Source organism: Alligator mississippiensis, chromosome 13 (assembly GCF_030867095.1).
Source record: "Alligator mississippiensis isolate rAllMis1 chromosome 13, rAllMis1, whole genome shotgun sequence".
Taxonomy (NCBI): domain Eukaryota; kingdom Metazoa; phylum Chordata; order Crocodylia; family Alligatoridae; genus Alligator; species Alligator mississippiensis.
The window spans coordinates 5,166,797-5,190,534 of record NC_081836.1 but is presented as its reverse complement, the minus strand read 5'-3'; the positions used below and the strand labels follow the sequence as shown (position 1 = coordinate 5,190,534).

General features: G+C 42.7%; 2 protein-coding genes across 2 annotated transcripts in view; both read left to right on the top strand.

The window, feature by feature from the left end:
• The first annotated feature begins 5,499 nt into the window (after positions 1-5,499).
• RNF186 (ring finger protein 186) lies at positions 5,500-6,369 on the top strand. The gene has a single exon (XM_059716718.1). The coding sequence runs from the start codon at positions 5,500-5,502 to the stop codon at positions 6,367-6,369; it is 870 nt and encodes a 289-aa protein (XP_059572701.1).
• A 5,377-nt stretch (positions 6,370-11,746) lies between these two features.
• Positions 11,747-23,738, top strand: part of TMCO4 (transmembrane and coiled-coil domains 4) — a 70,746-nt gene continuing 58,754 nt past the window's right edge. Inside the window, exons 1-3 of the mRNA XM_006275455.4 lie at positions 11,747-11,841; positions 18,739-18,923; positions 20,909-21,083. Coding sequence (XP_006275517.2) covers positions 18,745-18,923; positions 20,909-21,083 — 354 coding nt within the window. The 5' untranslated portion in view covers positions 11,747-11,841; positions 18,739-18,744. The remainder of the gene's footprint in view (positions 11,842-18,738; positions 18,924-20,908; positions 21,084-23,738) is intronic.

The following is a 23,738-nucleotide window of genomic DNA, read 5'->3' as shown; positions in this document are numbered from 1 at the left end:
CCTCCTAGACTACCTAAGCAGCACCCCATTCTCCTACCCAAGTGTCAAGCTGTGCTTTTCCCCTTCTCTACCAACATTGTCATTTGCCTGGGTCTCTATAAGTTTTCCTACTTTGAGGGCTACAGATAGGTAGGGCTACCTCTGAAAATGTTACCCTTGCAGGAAAGCTGAAGAAGAGGGTGCATCAGTAAGAGCCTTGATAATAAAAGATGAGAGGTTGCATTTAACTGTTAGCCATTTGCTATTGCGATCCTTTCCAGGGAAACAGCTCATTTCCATAAGCGCCATCCATGTGCAAAAACCTCCTCCCATAATGAGGAACTGGGCAAGAATCCCAAAGGTCACGGTGGATGGCTGTCTTTTGTTTCCCCAGAAAGATATCACTCCAGGAAGCCACCTCCTCTAGGAAGGGGGTTTGATAAAAAAGGCTTTCTGCAGTTTGACATCAAACTCTCCACAGGTTACCTTGAACCGTACAGTCATTCAAACCACAGAGCAGAGAATCTATCAATCTTTCCTTATTGTGTGCCCAGAGCTTTTATAATCCGTGTTAAGAACTGTGGGCGATAAAGGTACAATTTTGATAGACAGGTCTTCCCTACCATGCTGTGCCATTCTCAGCAGAATTCCCCAGGAAACATTTATGGCTGCTGTGCAGCCTTTAGTGCTGCACGCAGGGAGATGAGAAAAACACAAGAACAGAACAGGCGGCTGAATCTGTCTGAGTCCAGTCCCCAAAATGCATTGGCTGGGGAGGCCACAAAAAATATTGCTATTTTTTCTGTTTAGTTCTGGAGGGACTTTCTTTCATATCAAGCACTTCAGCTGCATCTCTTTTCATACTTGCTTGCTTCCCCCTTCTTTTCTAGCTCTTTCTCCTCCTTCCTCTGTATTTGGCCCATTAACTACTCTTCTTCTCTGCAAATAATCCTCTGCTTAACTCCATGTTCTCCATGGGACTCTGCTGAAGTCAAAGGAACGATTGTTTTCAGCGGCATGAAGGTCAGATCCCCAGATATCTGACTGATTCTTCTGTCCCCTTCTTTCTCCTTTCTGCTTTGTTTCTTTTCCCCTTTTTGCTTTTTCTATCTCAGGAATAATTAAGTGGCAGGCTTAGTGTTTCTGATTCCTTTATGCTTTTCATAGTTGAAAATGGATTGACCATTTTCTTATCCAGTAGACAGACTTTCTGACACTGCACTTTAGTTCCTAATCCCTCTGACTCCTAATCCTGGACACCAAGCATTATATTGCAAAGACATATGATAGAAATCTGTCGAATAGCCCCATTATAGTACAGATTATATTAAGGCTACTGCAGGGTTTGATGTTGTTATGTATAATGGTGCACACTATTGAGAATAGTGATATGGGATTTGAAAGCATAATCCTTTGGCCACTCAGAGGCCACTACTCGCTAGACCACTAACGTTACCAATAGCTCTGCCTTAAACAAGGCTACGTGGCCTGTTCAGGGTGCAACATTTTAGACTGGTGCCAAAGAAGGATTGGTAGTTCACGACCTGTATTCCAGGCTTCCTCCTATGGTAGCAAAATGGTATTGATATGGTCTTTGGGTTATAAAAGGTGGGAAGAGCTGTAGACAGAGAGCATGTGTGTGTCTCCCCACCTGCATGTATGTAGAAGTACAGAGGTATAATATATAAAGGAGGGACCTTCATCTATCATCTGCTTGCTATCCCAACCAAGCGTGATCAGAAACCATAGCAATCAGCTCTTCTGCTGCCTTCAAACCTGGAGGCAACCGATTCAAACAGCATCTGGCTGCCCACAACTTGTGCAAGTCAGTGCTGTTCCCAAATTAATAATTCAGTCATTCCATCTATTTATCACCCTTGAACTCTGTACTTTATTTATTGCCTTGTTTTCATATTAGAACTATGTGGACTTTAGCAGTTGTCTGATATTTTCTGGACTGATGCCTTCCAACTGAGTCTGCACCTGATTGATTTCTGGTTCTCTTTGTCTAACAGAAGTTGGAGTTGTCTAATGGACCCTAAGAAAATACTCAGGAAGTTGGGAAGAGCCAATTGAAGTGGGGGGATTAAGAATTCCCTTGAAATGAGCTAGCATTTGCACCACAAAAGTGCAGTCTTCTATTCCCAGCGCAGTGCAGGAATAGCAGCAAGATAAGGTTGCCACTTGTGATGTGTCTTTATGGATTTTCAGCTCCTATTTAGCAGGTCAAAGAAAAGTTTGTGAATATCTGTTACAAGGTCACGTCTAATAAGAGTCCGACAGCTTGTGGCCTTATTTCTGTTCTGATTTCTATCATCAGCACTCTTTTCTTCCCTGTCAGTATAACAAACTGCTGGGCTTTTATAGCCCAGTCATAATAACAAACAAGACGAGGTGCTTTTTGGGATCCGGCACATTGGAATTAGTACATTAGGTATAGCCATGAGCCAGGGGTAGCACTGCACCCCTGATGGAAGCATTGCTCCTCAGAGACATCCCTTCTGAATCGTAATGTCCTCCCTGCTTCTGTCTTGTTCCAGGAAGTTGTAACTTGCTGCTGGTCTGTGTCATCAGTGAAGTATGAAGCCCCTCTTCCATCTCAGCTGTACTAGTTGATGTGCTCGGGAAGTAAAACCAATGCTTCACGCTTCCAGTCCACTGCCAGCTAGTTAGTCCTGGAGTGGGGAGTTAGTGGACATGCTGTGCCTACTTGTACACCAGGAGTCAGGATGTAGCCCTTCGGAGAGCTTAAGGAGTCTTGTACCTCCCCTGCCCATACCTGGAGCCTGCACCAGAATGGAGGTGTGGAGCATGGAGAACTCACTAGTTTTTCTGTTTTAGAGTGTATTCAGTGGAAAAGGAATATTAGTGAATCAGAAACAGGCACCCACTTACTATAGCATTAATTAATTTACCCAAGGTTTTATAGGAAAGGTGGGTTTTTGCCACCAAGATATATAGGCACTACATAGCACTGGAAAGCTGAGGGAACAGTATAGTAAATCACACACTGCCAAAAGCTAACAAATGATAAGAGAAGAGTACTTGGCATGCTGGATTTGCTTGGGAAGAAGGCTTTTGGGTAGGGTTTCTTTTTTTCCCAGCAAGTGTTTCAAAACAGGACATGGATGGGCAACCCACCCCACTTCAGAGTTTCTGTTTTTTAAATAATCACAGCTCTGAGCTTGCACTTGATTTCTTTGTTTCTCCCTGCAAACCCAACTGGGAACAGTGAGCTAAAAGATAATCCAAGTTTGGCAGGCTGCTTGCCTCTGGATGACCTTGGTGTATTAAAATGTCCCAGTAGTGGGATGTAGTTTCTTTTCTATATCACTTTTCTGTCCCCAGTTCCTGGCAGATGTCGGGAGTCTGGTGTTTTTCACTGTGACTCAGAGGACTTATTTCCTCTGTTCTCTGAGACCATGCAGATTCAGAAACCAGCTCTACAAGAAAATCGCTCCTCCAACTCAATGGAGTTGCTCCTGGCTTACACAGGTGGAGAAACAAGCCTCTACTTTTACGTGCAAATGAGAATTACTGAACCCTTTGACCACAGAAGCAGAGAAGGATCCCCCCTGATGCAATTCTGTAGCCTACCAGCTTACAGGAAAACTCCTTCTACTCTTCCTCAGCAAAGGACACCAACCTCAACTCACCCTCACTCGCCTGCCTTGGCTCCCTGCCAGAAACTGTCTTACCCCATTCCAGTTTCAGTTGTTCCTCTTTGCTCCCTACAGCTTCTCTGTAGGAGGGAGGTGTTGGAACACAGTAGCTGGGGCAGTCAGAAGATTTGGGTGCACATAAGGATACAGGCTCTGTACAGTGTGTTTTCTATATGTAATTCTGACCTCATTTGGTCTCCCAGGGTTACTGAACCTTCCCTTCCTTCCTCACTTTTCCCAGCTTCTTCCTGAGTTTTCTGTATTTTACCAAAAGCATGCAGAAAGAATTTCAGAGGAAGAATGTTTCAGTTCAAGGGATTTATGTATGGGGAGAGCTGCATCAATAGCCCAAGAGAAGGATATACTTGTGAGTACATGAGCTGTTTCTGCTGACCCCCAAGAAAGAGGGAGGATGGTCTCTTGGTTAAGATGTGGATCAAGGAGTCAGTTAGTGGGCTTATTTCCAAGTTATGCTAGACTCCTTGTATGACCCTAGGTCAGTCATTCCATCTCCCTGTGCATTGTTTTCCCCATCTGTAAAAAGGAGAACTTCAAAAGATTTCCTTGCCTCCCATGGATAGTACCAGGAAAATTGTTAAATACTATAGAGGTGTTCCAGTTTTAGAATGATGGAGCCCATGTAAATCGATAGGAAATCAACTTTGAGTATTTTTCACTGTGGCTCAGTAATGAATCTCATTCTTTATGCTGAGCTATAGTTGTACACAGAGAGTATGGGCATCTGAACCAGTTACCCAAGCTAATCCAGGGTAGGAATTTACAGTGCACCAGCTACTCCAACCACAACTGCTGGTGTGCCAGCTGTTACCTCACCAAAAATTAAAGATAACCTTCATTGAGGGCTCAGCTATCAGGGATCGGCTTTCCCTTACCATAGGATAAGAACATATATATGGGCAGTTATCACAGAACAGCTAACACACTGCAGATTTCACTCCCTTCCTTTATCGCAGGGTAACTTGTTCATGTATTCATGTCCTGAGTTTTTCATTAGGTGAGCAACGCCAAAGAAGCAGCAGTCTCTTCCCAGAGAGCTCGTAGTTGGCTATGATGCACTGCTGTGCAAATGCAATTGTTTTCATAAGTGGAGGGAGGGGATTCTGCCTTGTAGCTTTATGAACACACAGAGGGTGAAAAAGATACTTTGCCTCTGATGACATATGTCCTAACCATAACACTTTTCATTTGTATGATAGCATTCATCTGAGGGCCTCAGAGACCTTTAGAGAGGTATGTTTAATAGGTGGTCTTTACCTCGATTTTGCAGATGGAGAAACTGAGGTATAGAGAAGCCAAGCAACTTGCTATGGCCACACAGCCTGTTACTGTAAGAGGTGGAATTAGCACCTAATTCTCTTGACTTCCAGTCTCAGGCTTTGTCCTCAAAACCTCCATGTCTGTTGTCACTAACAATGCCGTCAGTCAACACAAAAATCCTTCATCTCTGTCTTGTTCCAGCACAGTCATATTTGGGGATTAGCTGAAGCTGTCCTCAAACTATGTGCTAACGTTGTGATAATGATAGTGCTGTTATCCCAGTCTGACTACCAGAGCTGGACTTGTAGTTTCAATTTGCTAAGGCCATAAGAGCTGCTTCTGGGATGGATTGCTCACTGATGTTATCGAGCATTATAAACTATCTTAGTTGTTAAAGATCTGCGTTAATCAGTAACTCGTCTCCAAAAAACGTCAGTACTGTCACAGAGTACAATGTGCTTAAGTCAACTGTCACCAATCAATCACATCTGTAACAGGAATAAAGCACCATATAAAAGGAGCCAGAGAATCAGCAAACTCTTTAACTGAGCAAAGCAAAATTGCATCAAGAGCTGTCTCCATGGAGGGACCAACTGACAAGCTACACTTTGAAACCGAATCAAACTCTCTTGGACCCACGCTTGCAGAAGTGGGCAAACTGGCACCCACTGAAGAACATGCTGCTGAAATGGAAGGACTAGGATCCTTTTCACCGTCAGACACAAAACTGGACAGTCCACATGCCACTGAATCACCAGCAGCAGAAATGGACTGTCCAGGCTCTATTAAACCTCCAGCCACAGCAATGGATACTCCGGACACCTCTAAACGCTTAGTGTCAAATGAAGACTATCGGCGTTCATCCAAAGCATCGATTGCAGACATGGACTGTCTAATCTGCTGCAATAGGTACAATATTTACCGGGTACCCAAGCTCCTGGCTTGCCAGCATGCCTTCTGTGCAGTATGCCTCAAGCTCATTGTTAGGAGTGAGGACAGCACCTGGATAATTACTTGCCCTCTGTGCCGAAAAGTCACGGTGGTATTTGGAGGGCTTATCTGCACCCTCCATGATAAAGAAGACATTCTAAGTCATTTGGAAAGCCCTGATACGAACACCGAGATGCAGCTCTCTCCCAAAGAGTTGGACAACACCAGTGGGACCCAGTCTAGCCATGGCGCTCTCCATGCCGATGAACATATTGCTAGTAGCAACAGATTGGCTATCCAGAGACTTGTGCTGCTTTTGCTGCTTGTGGTGATCCTTATTATAATCGTTCTTCCCTTTATGTATGGTGGGCTGGTGAAATGGGTTCTCTGCTTTGTGCTTATTTTAGGGCTGATCATGTGTTTGATTCTTTGCTGTAACCCTAGCTTCAACTGCAGCTGCAACGGAGATTCACTCTCTTTGTGCCACAAGAAAGAGAGCCACATCACTTCTATTGCCTGAAAGGACTGGCATATGCAGTGGACTGGTATTAGCTGCAGCTGTCCAAATGGAAAATGTTGGGCAGCCATAAGAAAATAGAAACTTTGGGAACCATTGCTCTTGTAGTAAATTCCAAACCGCTGGCTAAAGTTTTGTAGTTCAGGAAGGGGTAACAAATAACAACAACACAGTATTGCTTAATGTTATTATCTGTATATTTGTATTTAATATTTTTATATGTGAGGAAAAAAGGAGTAAAGCTTTTCCTTAAGATTTATACCCACGTGCTGGTTTTGTTGTATTGCTCTGTGTTTGTTCAAGTTCACATTGCTTTTTGACCAATAATTCAGAATGTTTATTACCTGCAATATTAGCCAGCTGGCATCCTGGGCAAACCTAGCCAACGGCTGCCACTGTGTTTGTTGAGCCTCTCCTTAGCTTGTGTGTATTGTTTGCCTTAGTACAAAGCCCAAACCAGCCAGAAACGCTATGCTTTTGATGCACAAGCTGAGCCTGGTTTTTAACTAAACACATCTTGTTAGGTACAATTTCTGCCTCTGGGGTAGAGAAGGTGATTTCATCTGCCTGCCCTTTTACTCTTTGGTCATCTTCTGAGAAAGGTTCCAAATAGTGGCTTTTGTGAGCTGGATGTCTAACCAGATTGAAACCAACATTTTTTCATATAACTCACCAAAAAGCAATCAACCACAAAGGAATTGGACTGGATTGGAACGGTTGTTTTCAAGCTGAAAGGATCTGCTGCTTGTTAAAAAAGTTGAAACCCCTCGACATGCAATCTTCTCAAAAGACGTGGTTACAACATAAGAGGCTCCTTCTAGTTCATGAACACTCCTGTGTTCTTTAACAACTGATTCACTCACTTGAACAATAACCACAATATGAAGTTCTCTCTCTGGTTATTCTCACGCATTGCCTCTCTTTCCCTTTTCTGTGTTCTTGCCCTCTTCACAGGAAGCCTAGAATATGACATTTCTCCCTGAGCTATCCACAGTTAGCTTCACAGAGATAAAAGAGAAGGGACTTGTTAATCACTAAAAAATACCTCATGGTATTTCTTTGTGCAATATGCCCATTAAAGTGTAATAACATTAATTGCTCTTTGACTTTTGTGTCTCATTGAGTTTTACACTGACATTAGCTGTCAAAACATTTCAGAGCTCCCCTACTGACAGGAACTGTAGCTGAGAAAGCACTTGAAGGAAACAGTGAACTAGAATCGGTGATTAAAGCTGAGAGGACTTGCTTGGTCTGGAGTTAATGATAAGTGTTCTGATAAGAAAATATAGCCCAGCTAAAACTATTGATCAGTGTGAAATTGAGGAAACTAAATATTTCACTAACCAGTTGTGTTTTCTTTCGAACAACTGCTACTGATTTCAGCAGGCTTTCCATCAGACCCATGGTTAAATATTTGTATTTGTTCAAGTCAAAATACTGATAAGAACTGAAACTTAAGTTGATGAACATAGACAGTCTTGCTCTCTTGAGTAGATATTGACCTTGTAAAGGCTGCATTCTTGCAAGGACTATTCTTAGAGTTAAGAAACAAATCATTATTTTTACTCAGAATATAAAGTCTTTACAAAATACAAGCTCCCAATATTGTATATAGCAGGGCAATTTGCCTGTTCTCACAAAAGTTAGCCGTAGAATTTTTCGTACCTATGAATTTGGTGGTCGCGAACAGCAATATCCTATTTAAAATCCTGGAAGGGTGAGCAGATCCCTCTAAGAGGAAATGTCTGCCTCATCTAATGGGAATGATCACAGAGCCAGGAGTCACCTAAACATGGGGAACAAGAAATGGGAAAACAAGAATAGGAGTACGAGGTTTCAAATGAAGTTTGGGACACTGAAAAGAAAACTCTAGGTAGCACCTACTCTCTGTGAAAGAGTATGTAGACTCATGGGACACCACCCAGAGGAACTATACATGGGATCATGAGTGGGCCCTAGAGTCACATAGATCTTCATGTAGAGCTTCCTCTTCCTGGACAAGTGCATGGCCATGTTGGCTGGTGCCAGAAAGAAGGACTACCACCTGCAGAACTAGAGGTGGACAAGTGTCAGGGCCTCCCTCTCACCACAGAAAGGACAGGTGTGGGCAGCTGTGGATCATGCCAGACATGTACCATCAGGTAATATCTCCCAGGGAAATAAAGTCTGGCTTACCAGACTTCCCTTGCCTTCACAAGGCTGATAGAGTATCCAGCAATGTGGTGTTAGGACAGCATGTAATAAAGGTGAGGAAATGTACTGTATGGGCTACAAGCACACAGACGTGGTCTACCTGCACAGTTCAGAGATGGACTGGATACTTGGATAGATATATTTTAGCCTACTCAGAGGAGTGCACTGAGAGTGATGGGAGACTGAATGGTATCTAGCTCATAATCATAAAGAATGACATTCTGGATCAATCTATAGAACGTGTTCATAGGCAATGACAACGCAACCTTTCCTACCGCTGGCCTGTCAGTCCACTTCAAGTCTGACTCTGGAGTAAGGAAGTAGTTTGGTTACAATATCTCGCCAGTCCTTGAAAAGACTGCCAAATAAGCTTGTTGAAAGCCCACTGAAATCAATGGGAGTCTTTCCACTAATTTCAATGAGAGTTGTAGTGGGTCCTAGAAATCAGACTCATTTTATAACAGCTGATGATTTCCATTTAACAGAGAGATAAGCCCCAATATGAAAATGAACCTTTGCAACAGTGAATAAGTTTATAGGGAACATATAGAATCATTTAATCTCTTCACACTATATATGATAAAGGGATTCTCCTGCATATGTTTTATCAATTCTTGTCCTTCCAGGAAAAGTTCAGCACTTCCTAATTAGAATGCCTAAGAACTCCTTGCTTGTCCCATCTATATGGCTTCTGAATTAGCATAGTGATTAGGCAACAGACTTTAGCCTGATAGAGAGGTTGTTAATGAGAGAAGCATTGAGGTGGTAATAATAAGGTGTAAATTACATACAGAATAAATATCTTCTAACTGTTTTATGAAGCTAGGAACCCATCAAAAGGGTCTAAGGATATGGTAAGACTTGACAGTGATGTATAAGTAATTTGTGTAAGCCACAGAATTGCGAGCCTATGAATTCAAATTCCTCCTGCTCCTATCCCCACCATCAGTTCTCTACCTCGACCCCTTCATCTCTTCACTTTCACTCATCTCTCTTCTTTTCCTTCTTCTCTCCTCTTTCTTATATCCTCTCCCTCCTACCCCTCTTTCCATTCCTCTCTACAGCCACTACCTTACTTCTTTCTCCACTCTTCATTCCTTCCCCATCTGCTCTATTCTTAACTACTTCTGGAGGCTGGAGCATCCTCAGTCACTGCAGCATCTGTTCTTCGAATCTCACCAGATGAAATCAAACACTGCAAACGCCTTTGGGCTAGATCTTTCAATGGTAAATCCACAAAATGCCATTCATTTCAATTAAAGGTTTGGCACTTTGTTCTAATGAATTGATTAAGACAACTGGTTTCATTCCTGGGAATGATCAATGAGTTTCCGCTCTGGATTTGGATATTTCACAGTGCAGTCCTTTCTCTGTTGTAATAAATCATGCTTTCATGCTCAGTCTCAGTAACTATCCATTTCACACCCACTAACTTTCATCTACAACAATTGGATCTGGGATCTCTATTCCTAAAGCTAATAATCGCACAAAAATATTTCCCTCTCTAGACTGCAGTGGTCTGGTTCATACGAACAGTGTTTGCTGGCTTTCACAGATTGCATTTGTACCTGACCAAAGCCATCGGCACAGGACTTACTGTAGGATAACACAACATGACATCTTCTGTAACCATCTAAAACCAGACCTCTCAAGCACAGCTGAATATAGGAGCTTTGTTTTCTTGATAGAACTTCACGCGCACCATAACTATGTGGATTTTCTTTTATTACAACACAGCCACATTTTAACATTTATATTGTTATAACATTCCTATATATAACATCAGATAAAACTCAGTCACAACAATCCTTCCAGCCGACTGAGAGAGCTCTTGCTTGCTCATACCATAGCTTTAGCATCCTGCGCAACTATAAATCAAATGAAACAAATAAGTTGCAGAAAGTAATGTGTTTTCCCCCCCGCTTTCAAATTTTCTACAAACAGATCTTTAAGTTCTAAAATGTATTTACTGACTTCTTCAAGGAATATTTCTTGAGCTACAGATGATACCCAGTTTATTGTGCTCATCTGCAACTTGCAGTTTGTGTCATATTGGGTAATTACGTAAACCAGAGTCATTCACATGCTTTCTGTTAGTTGACTGGATGAGTTGGATAACTACCCAACGTGGCACAAACTGTGAATTTTAAAATCTAACATAAATATCACTTTTAAGGAATATCTGACCATTCAGACTTAAAATCCTTTTGCTCCCTATAGCTGTACAAGTAAAGCTCAAGTGCTCTGATGTTAGCAAGAAAGATTCATGGCGAGATCATTTATCTGACTGATCAAAATTGCCTTTTGAAATGATCACATGTTTGAAACATGAAGACAGTTACACAATCTGGACTGCTTGGTAGGGTGGGCCCATTTAGGCAACATGAGTTTTAGCAAAGCCAAATATAAAGTCACAGATCTAGAAACAAGGACAGCAGGTCCCATAGAAGATAAGGAAGTCTGTACTGGAGTGTGCTATAAGGGACTTGCAGGTGTGGGGCAGAAAATATTCCAGTGCTTTATTTTTCCGTGGCAAATTGTCCATTTCTAAATATCCGTTGTTTAATAAAATTCATTAGTACAATGAATGGATGCCCATACAATATTAGGGAAGCTTGGCAGTTTCAAAGTTGCAATGAATGCTTTTCAGTGTGCAAGAGAGTACGTGCATGTTTGATTGATTTGTAAACAGGAGGGTAAATACACTCGTAATAACCCAAACCCAAAATCAAGTTAGGAATTCACCTAATTGGCTGTGCAGGTCCAATCAAAACTATAACATGATATCGTTATACAATCAAAACTATAACATGATATAGTTATAGTTAGTTATCGTTCTCAAGCACTAACTTTATAGTTCGCTGTGGTTATAGGTACGAGTTCTCAAGCACTAACTCTATTACTCTTATTGTATAGCTGGAGAGTCCTTTTTGCAGTGGCAGTGTTCAGGCGCCCGGTCTAAACGTGTCGTGCCATGCACCTGTACATTGCACAGTAGACATGAGGTGTAGCGGGAGCTAAAGGCATGACAGCTCAATTACTGCACGGGATTTAGGCTCCTTAAAATCTGTGAAGGGAGGGAGCGCCTGGCTCCTTGCGAAGCACCCGCAGGGAGCGAGCGAGCCGGCGTGCTGCCCCTACGCTCTTGGCGCAGCGCCCGCACTGCCCCGCGCCGCATCTCGCGTTCGGGCATAGCGCTCCGTACGGACTTTGCGCAACTCGGGCCTGGTTGGCGCCTCGCAGCCTCGCGCTGCGTTGAGCGGGCAGCGGGCGGCGGGCACGGTAGGACGGGGAGGCTTGGGCCGGGGGGAGGATGAGGCGCGGTCCCAGCAGCCACGAGGTCTCCTCCTCCTCCGGGTGTGCAGGGGCGGGAGAAGTGCCGGGTGTCGGGTCCCTCCTCCCTGCACCCCCGCGCGGGGCGGGCAACAGCTCCCCGGGCCCGGCCCGGCCCGGCCCGGGGCTCGCTGTGGAGCTGGTCGGCTCCTTTGGGCCTGGGGCCGGCTGTCACTGCCGTGGACATCATGCAAAACGGGGGTTGGAGGTCGCATCTACAGCGCCGCGGTTTTGGGGTCTTGTTCTTCAACGCCGCGCTGCTTCGGGGACCTGAACCACATCGCCCTGTCGTGTATATCTATATCTATATACATCTGTGTCGATAGATACCTTCTGCAGCGAAACACAGGTTCTCCACTCTATCTATCTATCTATCTATCTATCTATCTATCTATCTATCTATCGATATAGATCGATTGGTGAACCCATGTTTCGCTACGGAAGATCAATTCCATTTAATTTTTAAACGGTTATAATCTTTTGTCGTCGTCACCTTCATGGTTTATGCGTCGTTGCCACGTTGACCCTCCAGCGAAGCGTTTGCCGAACGGCCCTTCGTCGTTATATCGCTATGAATCGCACGTAGGCCTCTGGAATAAGAGGTTTAATTTCTGGGATGAGAGATTTAACGTTAATTAGTTTTAATGTTGGGCGTACGACGCGATTGGTGCCCAGCGGCTGCATCCCCGGGCGTACGACACGATTGGCTCCCGGTGGCCGTGTCCGCGGGTGTACGACGCGATTGGCTCCCAGTGGCCGCATCCGCGAACATACGACACGATTGGTTCCCAACAGCCGCGTCTTCAGTCGAAACGTCGTCACTCGGAACCAATTTTCCCCTAGGAAACAATGTTATATATGGGGGGTCGATTCCTGAGCCAAGCCCAGTACCCTATTTTCACCAAAAATAACCCAGAATTTTGTACTCAGTCAATTATAGATGAGCAGTATAGCTACATTGATGTATTTATATTGTAAATAGCAGACATATTGATTTGGAAGGACTTCTTTGAGGTGACTTTGGACCTTTTGAAGGACTCTTGGTTGGATTTATTGAAGGGCTGTCGGCTGGAGTCTTCTCAGGAGTCTCGGCTGCAGGTTTTTCTGGAGTCTTGTCCGCTTTCTTAAATAAAGCGTCCGAGGAAGTTTGGACAGATGTTCTCCAGGGAGATGGGCGATGCAGCGAACTTGTTCGCTGGCGTGGCGTGGGCGTCGTAAAGGCGAAACTGACTTCGGCAAGTTGCAGCAGGGTGTCAACTTACGCACGTCCAAACGTTATAAGTCAAGGACTGCTGTATACAGCTAGATCTATCCAAGAAAGAGCCAAGTTTTTTGTTGCCTTGGAAAACATATATAAAGAAAAATGATATATATAAAAGAAAGAGCTGTTTTTCGCGTACCCGAAGCACAGACTTTAAGAATAATGCCAAAAGTCATAAGAGTTGGCAACACTTTGTCTAGTCCAAGCCCCTGCTCAAAGCAGGATCATCCCCAGCTAGGTCATCCTAGACAAGGCTTTGTCTAGCTGGGTCTTGCATCCACCACCTCTCCAGGCAGCCTGTTCCACTGTTTTACTACCCTCCCAGTCAGAAATTTCCTCCTAATATCTAACCTCAACTTCCCTTGCTGCAACTTGAGACCATTGCTCCTTGTCCTGTCCTTTGCATGTGTGGCATGCGCAAATGTTTGGTATGCTTAGTCGGTTAATGGAGCGATACTTACTTTGCCCCTGTGCTGATCTAAATTTCTTGTGGCCTTGACCAGTTAGTGGCTTGAGACTTGGAGCGTGTGGCCTTTCGAAATGTATTGAACAGTTAATTGTATGATACTTATTTTGCCAGTGTGGCTGGTCTTGCTTTGCACGTGTAGCCTCTCTACATTTATTGTGTGCTTGACTGGTTAATTGTGTGAAGCTTACTTTGCATGTACGGCCAGTCTTACTTTCCACGTGTGGCCCACCTAAATGTATTGTGTGCTTAACCGATTACTTGTGTCCTAGTTTGTGCATGTGGCTGGTCTTTTTTTGCACGTGTGGCCCATTTAAATGTATTGACGATTAACCAGTTTATGTTGCATGATGCTTGTATGTGTGGCCAGTCTGCATTTATAATGCACTTAACCAGTCACTTGTTACTTTGCATGTGTGGCCTGTCTAAACTTACAGCGTGCTTAACCAGATAATTGTGTGACGCTTACCTTGCATGTGTGGCCCTTCTTACTTGGCATGTGTGGCTGGTGTGTAATGTATTGCGCAACTAACTAGTCAATTGCTTAATATATGTAATGTTTAATGCGTAGCAGGGGCTTCAGATGAACCAAAGTTGATAGGTAAACTATCATAAACCACCAGGCATCCCCTCTCCTTTGTAAGTCCCTCCTCAAATTAGCTTTTTCTCTCAGCCAGTTATTATTGGTTGCAAGTCCAGAGCCTTCTTTACTTCTCTACCCATCATGGAAGATACTGGGTTTGCAGTTTTTCTGAGCTGGGTTATATATGTCGCCTGTTTCCAAACCAAAGAAGCTGTGTCCTGGCTTTTGCTTTTCTTTAAAATATTAACAAACAGGATATCTAAATCAATATTTAGATTTGGGTGATTCACAAAGCTTAGTCAGAGTACCTGGAAAATGCTGTTATAAACAGCATAGCCCATGAGTAAATTAAATTGTGTTGCACTTAGATATGGAAGCCCTGTTCTCTTTGATGTGGCTTCAAAGGTGACGTTCTCTCATGAGCAGAGGAGGGCGTGCTCAGAGATGAAGCTAGAAACATGCAAATGGGCTTTTAATCCCGGAAGCAGTTTACCAAGGGATGTGATGACTTCTGAATCACCAAAAGTGTTTAAATCAAGGGTGCCTTTCTAAAATATCAGCTCTAGCTCAAACACAGCATTAGAGGCTTGATGGAGGATTTACAGGGCAGGGTTATGTGGCCTCTCATATAGTAGAGCAGATGATTAGGGTCCCTGTCACAACAATAAAATCTTGCTTGAAATCCCGCTTAATCCAATATCCCGCTTGATCCTTATTTTGAGGTTTTACATTGGATTTAAGTAGCACATTAGTCCTATGCTGGCCCTTTCTTACTGTGAAAGGAAAAAAAGGCCTGATCTCCACAGCCTTAAAGCCTAGAAACTTTTTTTTTCCCTTTTAAATGAAAGATGGGGTTCTTATGCAGTTTCTAAGTTTCTGCTGCTGGGTCTTTAAGAAAAACTCAAAATATCATGAAACACAATAAGTTTGTGTTAGTAGCACTCATCCTTCTAATGGGCTACAAGCAAACCTGGCCAATCCCTTATGATGATGAATGGACACATTCCCTCCTCCATAGTCTAATTATGCATATCCTTTCTACTGATGATGCTTTTCCCCAGAACTTTGATTTCTGCATAATAAAACTTTAGGATTAAACTGAATACATTCAGCAAATCTTGCAAAAACTAGATGACACTTTTTTTTAACTGCTCTGTATTTCCAAATGACACAGACAGGAGGATCCTCAACCGTTGTTTCCCATTGAATGCACAGCACTGTAACAGGATTCTGTGTTGCTTTGAAATGAGTTGTGGCAACATATAATCCACTCTAAAAATATGCTTTAGGAAACAAACCCCATGTCTTCCATGATTTGTACAGCTATAAGGTTCTCAGCTTGCAACAATACTGATTGAGAGATACTACTGAGCCCTTTGGGAAGATACAAGACCGTCCATTTTCTCAGTCCCGTTGCTTTGCTTAGTTTTTTTAGTCTCTTTTCTCAAAGTAAAGGCTACACAATGCCTTTCTTTACATCAGCACAACAATCCAGCTGAAGTCAGCAAGATGGCTCAGGTGCAGTTGAGGTTTGCAAAGATTTAACCAACTTGGCTGCTTCATGGTTCTGAGCAATTCTCATACATCAGGGCAAATATAATGTCATTATGCTTACAGTTGTGCTGCCACCTGAAGGAAGCATTCTTGTATTATACAGCTGTGGAGCTATAATGAAAGACAGGCCTTTTTAAATAGGCTTGCTGAAATTACTGCATAAAATACATCACCTTCCAGCACTACAAAGGGCTTTGTATGAAAAAAATAAGAACTAGAAGTGATAAAAAATTCTTTCAATGTCAGCTCAGATCATGGAAATGCATTAGACTGTTCGGTCCCATTGCTGGAGGCAGGAACGTGAATTCTTGTGTAGCCAGACAAAAATAACACCCTGCCTGTAGGACCGATTTATTCTCACCGGAGTCAGTGGGAAGGTGCTCTGGTCGAGAAGTTTCAGACTTGGCAGATGATTTTTAGAGGTACTGTGCTTAATCCCCTCTCAGTAAGCAGCAGGGTGGGCCCCTCTGTCCAGTAAGCTGATATATGGAGTTTGACTAAACCAGATTTTAATATTTGTGATACGGTATCAATGAAAATCCAACCCGTTTTTCTAGCTCCCTGTATAGACTTGGGCACCCCACTTTAGGGACCCATGTTGGAGAATATGGGCTATAATATTGCAAAGCTCAGGTTTCTAGAAGGGAGCTTAGGGCTTCTTACAACCTTAAAATCTTCTAACCTAAGGCTAGGTACGTGGTGCAAGAATCAGAACGGTGCCTTTCATGATCTGTTTGTTGAATTTTATTGAATGAATTTACATAAAAGACATTTGTTGTGGTTTCATTCCTACCGTTGCTTATATTGTTTCCAGTAGCAACAAATAAAGATTAGACTGCCTTGTTGACACATGAGTATCACAGGTTGTAAAAAAAGAGAAAACAAACAGAACCAGAAGAAACATCCAGAAAAAAAAGGCGCGATTTCTCTCTGGGAAGTAGGTGAAATAGTATGTATGATGCACTGAATCTCCTCTGGGAGGATCATTTGCTTGCTCCCAATGAATGCATTTGCATCCCTGCTTTATACGTTCAGGTAGCCGGGCTTCCAAATATCACCAGGTAGGAATGTGAAGAAAAGCACAAGCAAAGATGAGCAACAACCATCCTCTCCCCTCAGCTGCTGCAACGGGCAAAGTGATGGGATTTCCACTAGGGTTTTGTCTCTGGACCCTATTCAGTTGCAGTCTCTTTGTGTGGCAATATTCTATAAATACAATTTTCCACATCCTTTTAGTATATGGAAGAAGAAGGAACTTGCAACCCTGCCATGTCAGATCCCTCTAGGTACCATCCTGCCTCTTAGAAGCTATCATTCTTAGGATTTTCTAAAATGTTCATCATCATCATATCTAAGAGCATCCTAAGAACTGAAGGTCCATATTAAATTTCTAAGAACTTCTAGATGGGGCCTCAACTAGCCAAGGAGATCTTTTACCTCCCACCATAAGCAAGGGGATTTTTAAACTTGTGCACCTACTATAATAACATCACTATAATTGCTTCTGGCCTTTTGACTCAGATCGAGTGTAGACCTGGGCTTACACGTAGGATGCCTGCCAGTGGATTTGGGAGTATCTGAAGTCCCAGGTGAAAGCCTGGGATGGAGGATGCTGTCTGGTTATGGCGCCATACATGGTATTTAAAACGAAAGAGTTCTGCCTGCTCAGTCAGTATGGTTTTTGGAATGACTGAGTTCTGCCCATTCAATATGATCTGGAACTGATTTGGCTGATTTGATCTGGAACACAAAATATATTAAAAAATATCTACTGTAATAACAAGCTTCTCTGGAAGTAAGTATGCCAGTTGCCAAAGCCGGTGACAGGCTAATTACCCTGGCATTTTAAATATGAGGCTGTTTCAAGGGAGCAAACTGGCCAATAGTTTGGGGTCAGGATGTTGCCTCAGGGAGATGAATCTGTAAATTGGTGGTGTAAAATAGATTTTTTTGCCTCCAGCTGGAATTTGGAGCCCCATAGCAGATGGAGAGAGCGCCCGGGAAATATGAAAGACACATGACTGCTGGAATATGGCTTGTCACTGAGAAGATAAATGGCCAAAACTGGTGGAGCAGCACAATATGAGGAAAGGAATTGGAGGCAAAGGGAGGTCCTTAACACTCTGGGAGTTCTGTAAAAAAAATCTGTCACAGGCAATGGGTGGATCTAAGGACATAAGGCAACTACTCAGTTGGTCTAATAAAAGATATCGCATCTACCCAAAGAACCTTGCCTGCCATAATTATGGTGCATTGTTTAGTACTTAATGCGCTGTAACGTGCATAACTGCAGATGAATTCTAGTGCGCATTAGCACGGTTTTTGCCAGTTGTACTAATGCGCAGTAGAATTACTCTACTGCGGTGTTAGCGTCTTGTGTAAATGCGCCCAGTGGTATGAAAGAAAGTGCTATGGGGAGTGGACAGGGAATGCAATGGAAGCCATGATGGGAGCTGTGAGCAGAGCAGAGGAAGCAGGGTATAAGAAATACTTTTAACCAGAGGCTGCTTCTGAGCTGAACTTGTCGTAAAATGCTGTTGGCAGCACAAGCAAAGGGGTGATTTGATTTTGAAGTTGAAGGGGACTGTTATTTCCCAGAATGCAATAAACTAGGCACTGTGACAGGTGGCAGGGCTTCTGTGCAGCATCTTAATTTCATGGTAAGTATGTGTGAAGCATATGCTGCTTTAGCTTAAAATGAGCCCCAAATCTTTGCAGCTTGAAGTGCATTTCTCATTTGCTGTGTAAAGTGTCAATAATTATCATATTATGGGAACACTTGAGAACTGTTGACAGTGAAGACAAGGTGAGGCCTGATACCTCCTCTTAAGTATATGTTTTGATCACAATCTCAAGCACACAAGGCTGACCTCGACACACTCAATCAAGTCTACAACCAGGAAGTGTGATCACCAAGAAAGAAAATCCACATGTCACTTTTCGCACCCATTTCCAATGGTTTTTCTTTATTTGAAATCACAGGTAAGCATGGCTGCAGAACAGAAGCGGAGCAGATGGGCTTGGAAAGAAAACGCTGCAGCTGAACAGGGAGCTGACAAAGAGCCATGTGATCTTGTGGGCAAACAGTTGGGGGAACCAGGAAGGTTTGCATATGCAGCCCTCTGCGGGGTATCCCTGGCTTACTTGTTTCCTGAAAAAGAGCAAAGGTAAATATATTTTGTAACAGAAAGAAAGAAAGATGATGGAGGCAGGAGCTCAGAGAGATTCTGTTGTCAGATGAAAGCTGTGCACAGGGTAGATTAGGTTAGATAGAAAAGAGTGCTAAGTAGGTACTACTGGCTGCCAGGAAGTCTGTTCCTAACAGCCAAGTAGAAAGCCCTTATTTTATGACATAGTCCATAGATTATGACATAATCATAGGTTTGGGGTCTCATCCTTTCACATACTCAACTGAATGGGAGCTGAGGGCGTTAACACGATCGGGTTCTTTTTCAAGTATATCCCTGAATATGGAAAGGTCCCAATCTTCAGCCCCTCTGATCCCTTTGAAAAACTTTGTGAGCTTTCCTCAGTGAAATCTTAGAAGAATTTGCACTGCCTCTGATGATGGTGGCCTGTACTTTACCTTGGTCCTGCAAAATGCCCATGGGCATTTTGGAAACGGAGAAAATATATTTTATCTGGAGGAGACAGTAGGTACAATTTTTAAAAGTGCCTAAGTGACTTAGATCCCCTTTTTTTTCAGAAGCAACTCCAAGCTTGTCTATATGAGGAAATTTAAAGCTCAGCTGTTCACAATGTTACCACTCCGGTTATAACAAAATAACTACAATCCTGGACACTTTTATACTGGAATCCACCTAGGGAGTGATTCCTGTATGCTTCTAGCTCTAAAACTGTAGCGGTATAGTAATCCTTGCTGTACTTAATTACACTTAAACGCCCAAGTACAGAAATCCCCTTTGAAAAGGGACCTAAACCTTTCAGTCACCTGGGCACTTGGTAAAATTGTACTCTTCCTTTTTACTGCCTCAAATATAACTTATATAACTCCAAATAAACATGGAAACAGATCTTCCTTTTGTCTCTTAACTGTCAGGCTTCTTCCAGTGGCTCCCTTAGATTCTGGATCAGAAGAGTGGAGATTGCATTCTGCTGGTAAAGAAAGAAGAGAGTAGATATTTACCCTCTGAATATGCCAACTAACTCCCATTAGTATTAATGAAAAGTGTAGACACGAGGGGAAAATGAATCCTAAAACATTAATGTAGAGCCTGCAGGACTGGCATTTCTCTAAATTAAATGCCTAGACAACAGCCAGTTCTATCAGGAAAGAAAATAAAGCTGTTGACCTATATTTTCAGCTTTTTTAAGCCTGTGTGATTTCCTGTATGATTTTTCACAGTCAGAATCTGTTTTGAAATGCAGTGGTATTATTCTTGTCAGTCTTGTGCTTCTGTAGCCCTTTGGAGCACCAGAGAGATGCACAGTCTAAGAGACTGATGTTTAGTATTTTCCTTTGCTGGGGGTTTCTTAACTGCATTGACTTTATTTTACATCTAAAATTTCCTTCTGCTTTAGTTGAAATCAAGTCCCTTAGCACTCCAGATGTCAGACTGCATGCCGGCCCTCCCAAACTGTTTTGTTGCCTACATGTGAGGCTGGAAGAAATCCCACATTTTGCTGAGTTTTTGTCATTTCACTCTTGTGTGAATAACAGTTGATCATCAAAGGGAAGCCTGTTCAAAGGCCAAGGAGGCAAAACAATGAAGAGAGCTAGTGTTTTACGTACCTTAAACTAAACCTTAAACCTCATCATTTCTTTGTGAAGCAGCCAAGCATTGATTCCCTAGTTTGACTGGGGAAACAGAGGCACAGAAAGTGCATCTTAAGTAGCATCATAAGCAACATGGTCAGGCAATGAGAGAGCAAGAGTGCTGACTTCCAGAACTCTGATCACCTGTAAACAGCGATTTGAATCTATATCACTTAAGATACCCGAGACGTTTTTTACACTGCCAGAAAGATTTCTTTCTGCATTCTTATAGTAACTGCAGCAGGAAGCCCAAGCTGAGAGCATTCCTTGAATACATTTTAATTAGCATTTTAGCTCCTGCCTTCTTAAGTGAAGGTGATTTAAGGAAAAGGAGATTACAAGTGTGTGCATCATTTTGCTTGTGTTCTCCTGCAGCTCCTTTAGAAAGAAGCTTGTGGAGGGCTTGGTGAAATGGCTTGAGTTGTCAGAAACCGTCCTGCCTGCCATGGCAGCCTTTGCCAGTGGTTTGGGAGGTGAGGGGACAGAAACATTTGCTGAGATTTTACTGAAGGATCCTGTCCTGAAAAACAATCCAGTCATCATTACTCAAGTAAGTTAATCTCTTCCTCTCTTCTAGCTGGTTTCTCTCTAAAGGACTTGTCAGACATGACAACGTATTGGTTAAGTTCTGTTTCTGTGGAGTGGGGAATAGAAGTGGGATTTACAATATGCAGTGAAAATATCAGGTTACATTCTGTATAGAAATACTGATCCATCCTTCCATCTTTCCCCAACATACGGGAGTGATAGATACCTACCTAGGTAGACTCCATTGAACAAGTAGTGCAGAGACCCCTTTATCTTGTGTGCTGCAGAATACTGCCTGTACAACCCATGAGCAGCGAGAACTAGTTACCTTTTTTCACTCGTACCGCACCACTGTTGTGCTGTTAGCCCTCATCCATATTACAATAGATTCCAAGAAACAGCAGCATATTACGGGTGAGTCTCATTTTTACTAAGACCCTCTTACACCACTGGCAGCGTAAAGGATTTTAATATAAATGGAAATCAGGCCCAGTGAATGTATTAAAATAGAAAGCAGAACTGTCTTTTAAAGCAAAGGAATCCAGTTATGATCCTCTCCATAAGCTGGTCTTGGCCAGAAGCAAATAGTCTGCGAGCATGAGTGTTCCTGAATTTAATTTCATTTGTTATAAAAGTTGGAACAAAGTAGTAGTGAGACTAACCTAGTCTAGAATATTCTGTGTTGTAGGCCAGAAGTAAAGGTAAAAGAACCAGCAGGGTTTGGGGTAAGAGTCACCTGTGTTGCCAAGCCTCGGCAATCAAAGATAAATCTCTTCATCTGTTTTTGCATCATATCAGGTAGCATTCCTTGATTGAGGCCAGGTAAAGACATTACATTTTTACCAGTTTATACCTGGAACAGAACAGAAGTTCGGCACACACAACCAGTCTATACCCAGAACAGAACAGAAGTTTAGCACAACTGGACTCGTTTAAAATCGTCTAAGATTCCCCCCGTTCCCCACCCTCCATCAAAGGGTAAACGTGTGTTTTGTTCACTGCCGATCTAAACTACGCTGCTTACAGAAAACCATGTAACTTAGATTGATTCTACCTTGGACTTTTTGAATGTTTGTACCTAGCCCCTGAAAGTCCTCAATGGTAGAGTAGCTAACATGACCACTGGTTATCAAGCACTGTTGCTGTAAATCCAACCCAGAAAAAGTGGCAAGAAATCTCTGCTAGGCAGAAGGGAAGGGAAACTTCCATATTGAGCAGTAGTTATAAAACTTTCATCGTAGTCTTGGCATGATACATGTATAGATGACACCATTAAAGATCGTCGGTTTGGACAAAAGGCCTTTTTGGGAGCAAGAGACACTTTCTTGATTAGTTGTGCTGTTGTTGCTCCAGCTTCTCTGAGAAGGAATGTGCCTGAAAGTTTTTTGGGGTTTCTTGTAAAGTATTGAAGCCCTTTAGTGCTCCAAATAAGTGTAGATGCTCTTGCTTAGCTACAGTCTTATCCATGAAAGACTCCCATTTAAATGGGCCTGGTTTGCTGCTGGATTTCTTGCTGAAACTTTAACATTAGCTTGCTCTGGGTTTGCGCCGCTCAAAGGATATGTGAGCTTTTTAGAATGAGATTTCTGTATCAGTTGGAGCCTTCAGTATTTTAGGTTTCCAGGATGCTCAAGGAGGAGATTTCTGTAGGGAGAGAAAGGTGGAAGTGTACAGCAGACATCGATTAAGATAGACCCATTCTTTCTAAGTTTTCTTAACTAGCTAGCAATTGAAATCTGAGAATATTCATAAAAGCCTAGTTTTGCTGCCCTTAGTTCTCAGGTGAGGTGCTCTATCAAGATTAGTGGAATACAGGAACTTGAACGGCTGATTATTTGGCTATTTCAAAGTAAAGGTCAAAGGAATTGTTTCTTGCTTCGTGACCACGACTTCTTCAAATGACTTGCACAAGGCAGTGTATTGATTTGCACAAAGGCACTGTATAGGAAAAGGTCATTGCAAAGTAACCACGTGAGGTTTGCAAAATGTTATAGGCAAATTTTATTGGTGGGTGGAGAACTTCATTGTACCCCAGCTGAGATAAGCTAGTCCTTGTCATTTCTAGGTAAACAGCCTGGGAGACGGCTTTGACTGCTTATCCAGTCCGTTGGTGATTTGCTTGCTTCTAGGTATTGTGCCAGTACTCGCTCCAGCTTTATAGTTTATTTGATTGAGCTCTTGTATCCACACGCTTTTATTGTTCGCTGCCTGTAATGACAAGCTCATGTCAGTAGTACTCCAGCACGTTTGAATGTTATTTAAAATATGCTTTGCCTGTCCCTTGGCAAAGACACCAAAGGGAAATTGCATGATAATCGGGGAGCTGAAGAGCATCTAGTGGGACACACAGAGTGCTTTTATTACCTTTTTATTGCACGTGAGGTGCTGTCTACTATTAGCCCAAAGCTGCCATTTCCTTTCCCATGTTATGGAGTGTACTTCGCAACAGCAGAAGACAGTCATATTTTGTATCTTTGCAACTTCAGGTTCTTAGGCGTAGTATATATTAAAGACCATCCTCTATTACTGCTTCTGAACGCTGGGTTCCTCTGCTCAGTCTAATTATCATATATTTCTGAGTTGAGATTCCCAGTCCTCTCGTATCTTCCCTCCAGTCCATGCATCTAAAAGGAAAGAGGCTGATTTTTACCAGTTGATTTATCATTCTCCCCATCTT

Excerpts from the sequence above, each read along its gene's own strand:
- RNF186 (XM_059716718.1), top strand. The coding sequence starts at position 5,500 with ATGGAGGGACCAACTGACAAGCTACACTTTGAAACCGAATCAAACTCT.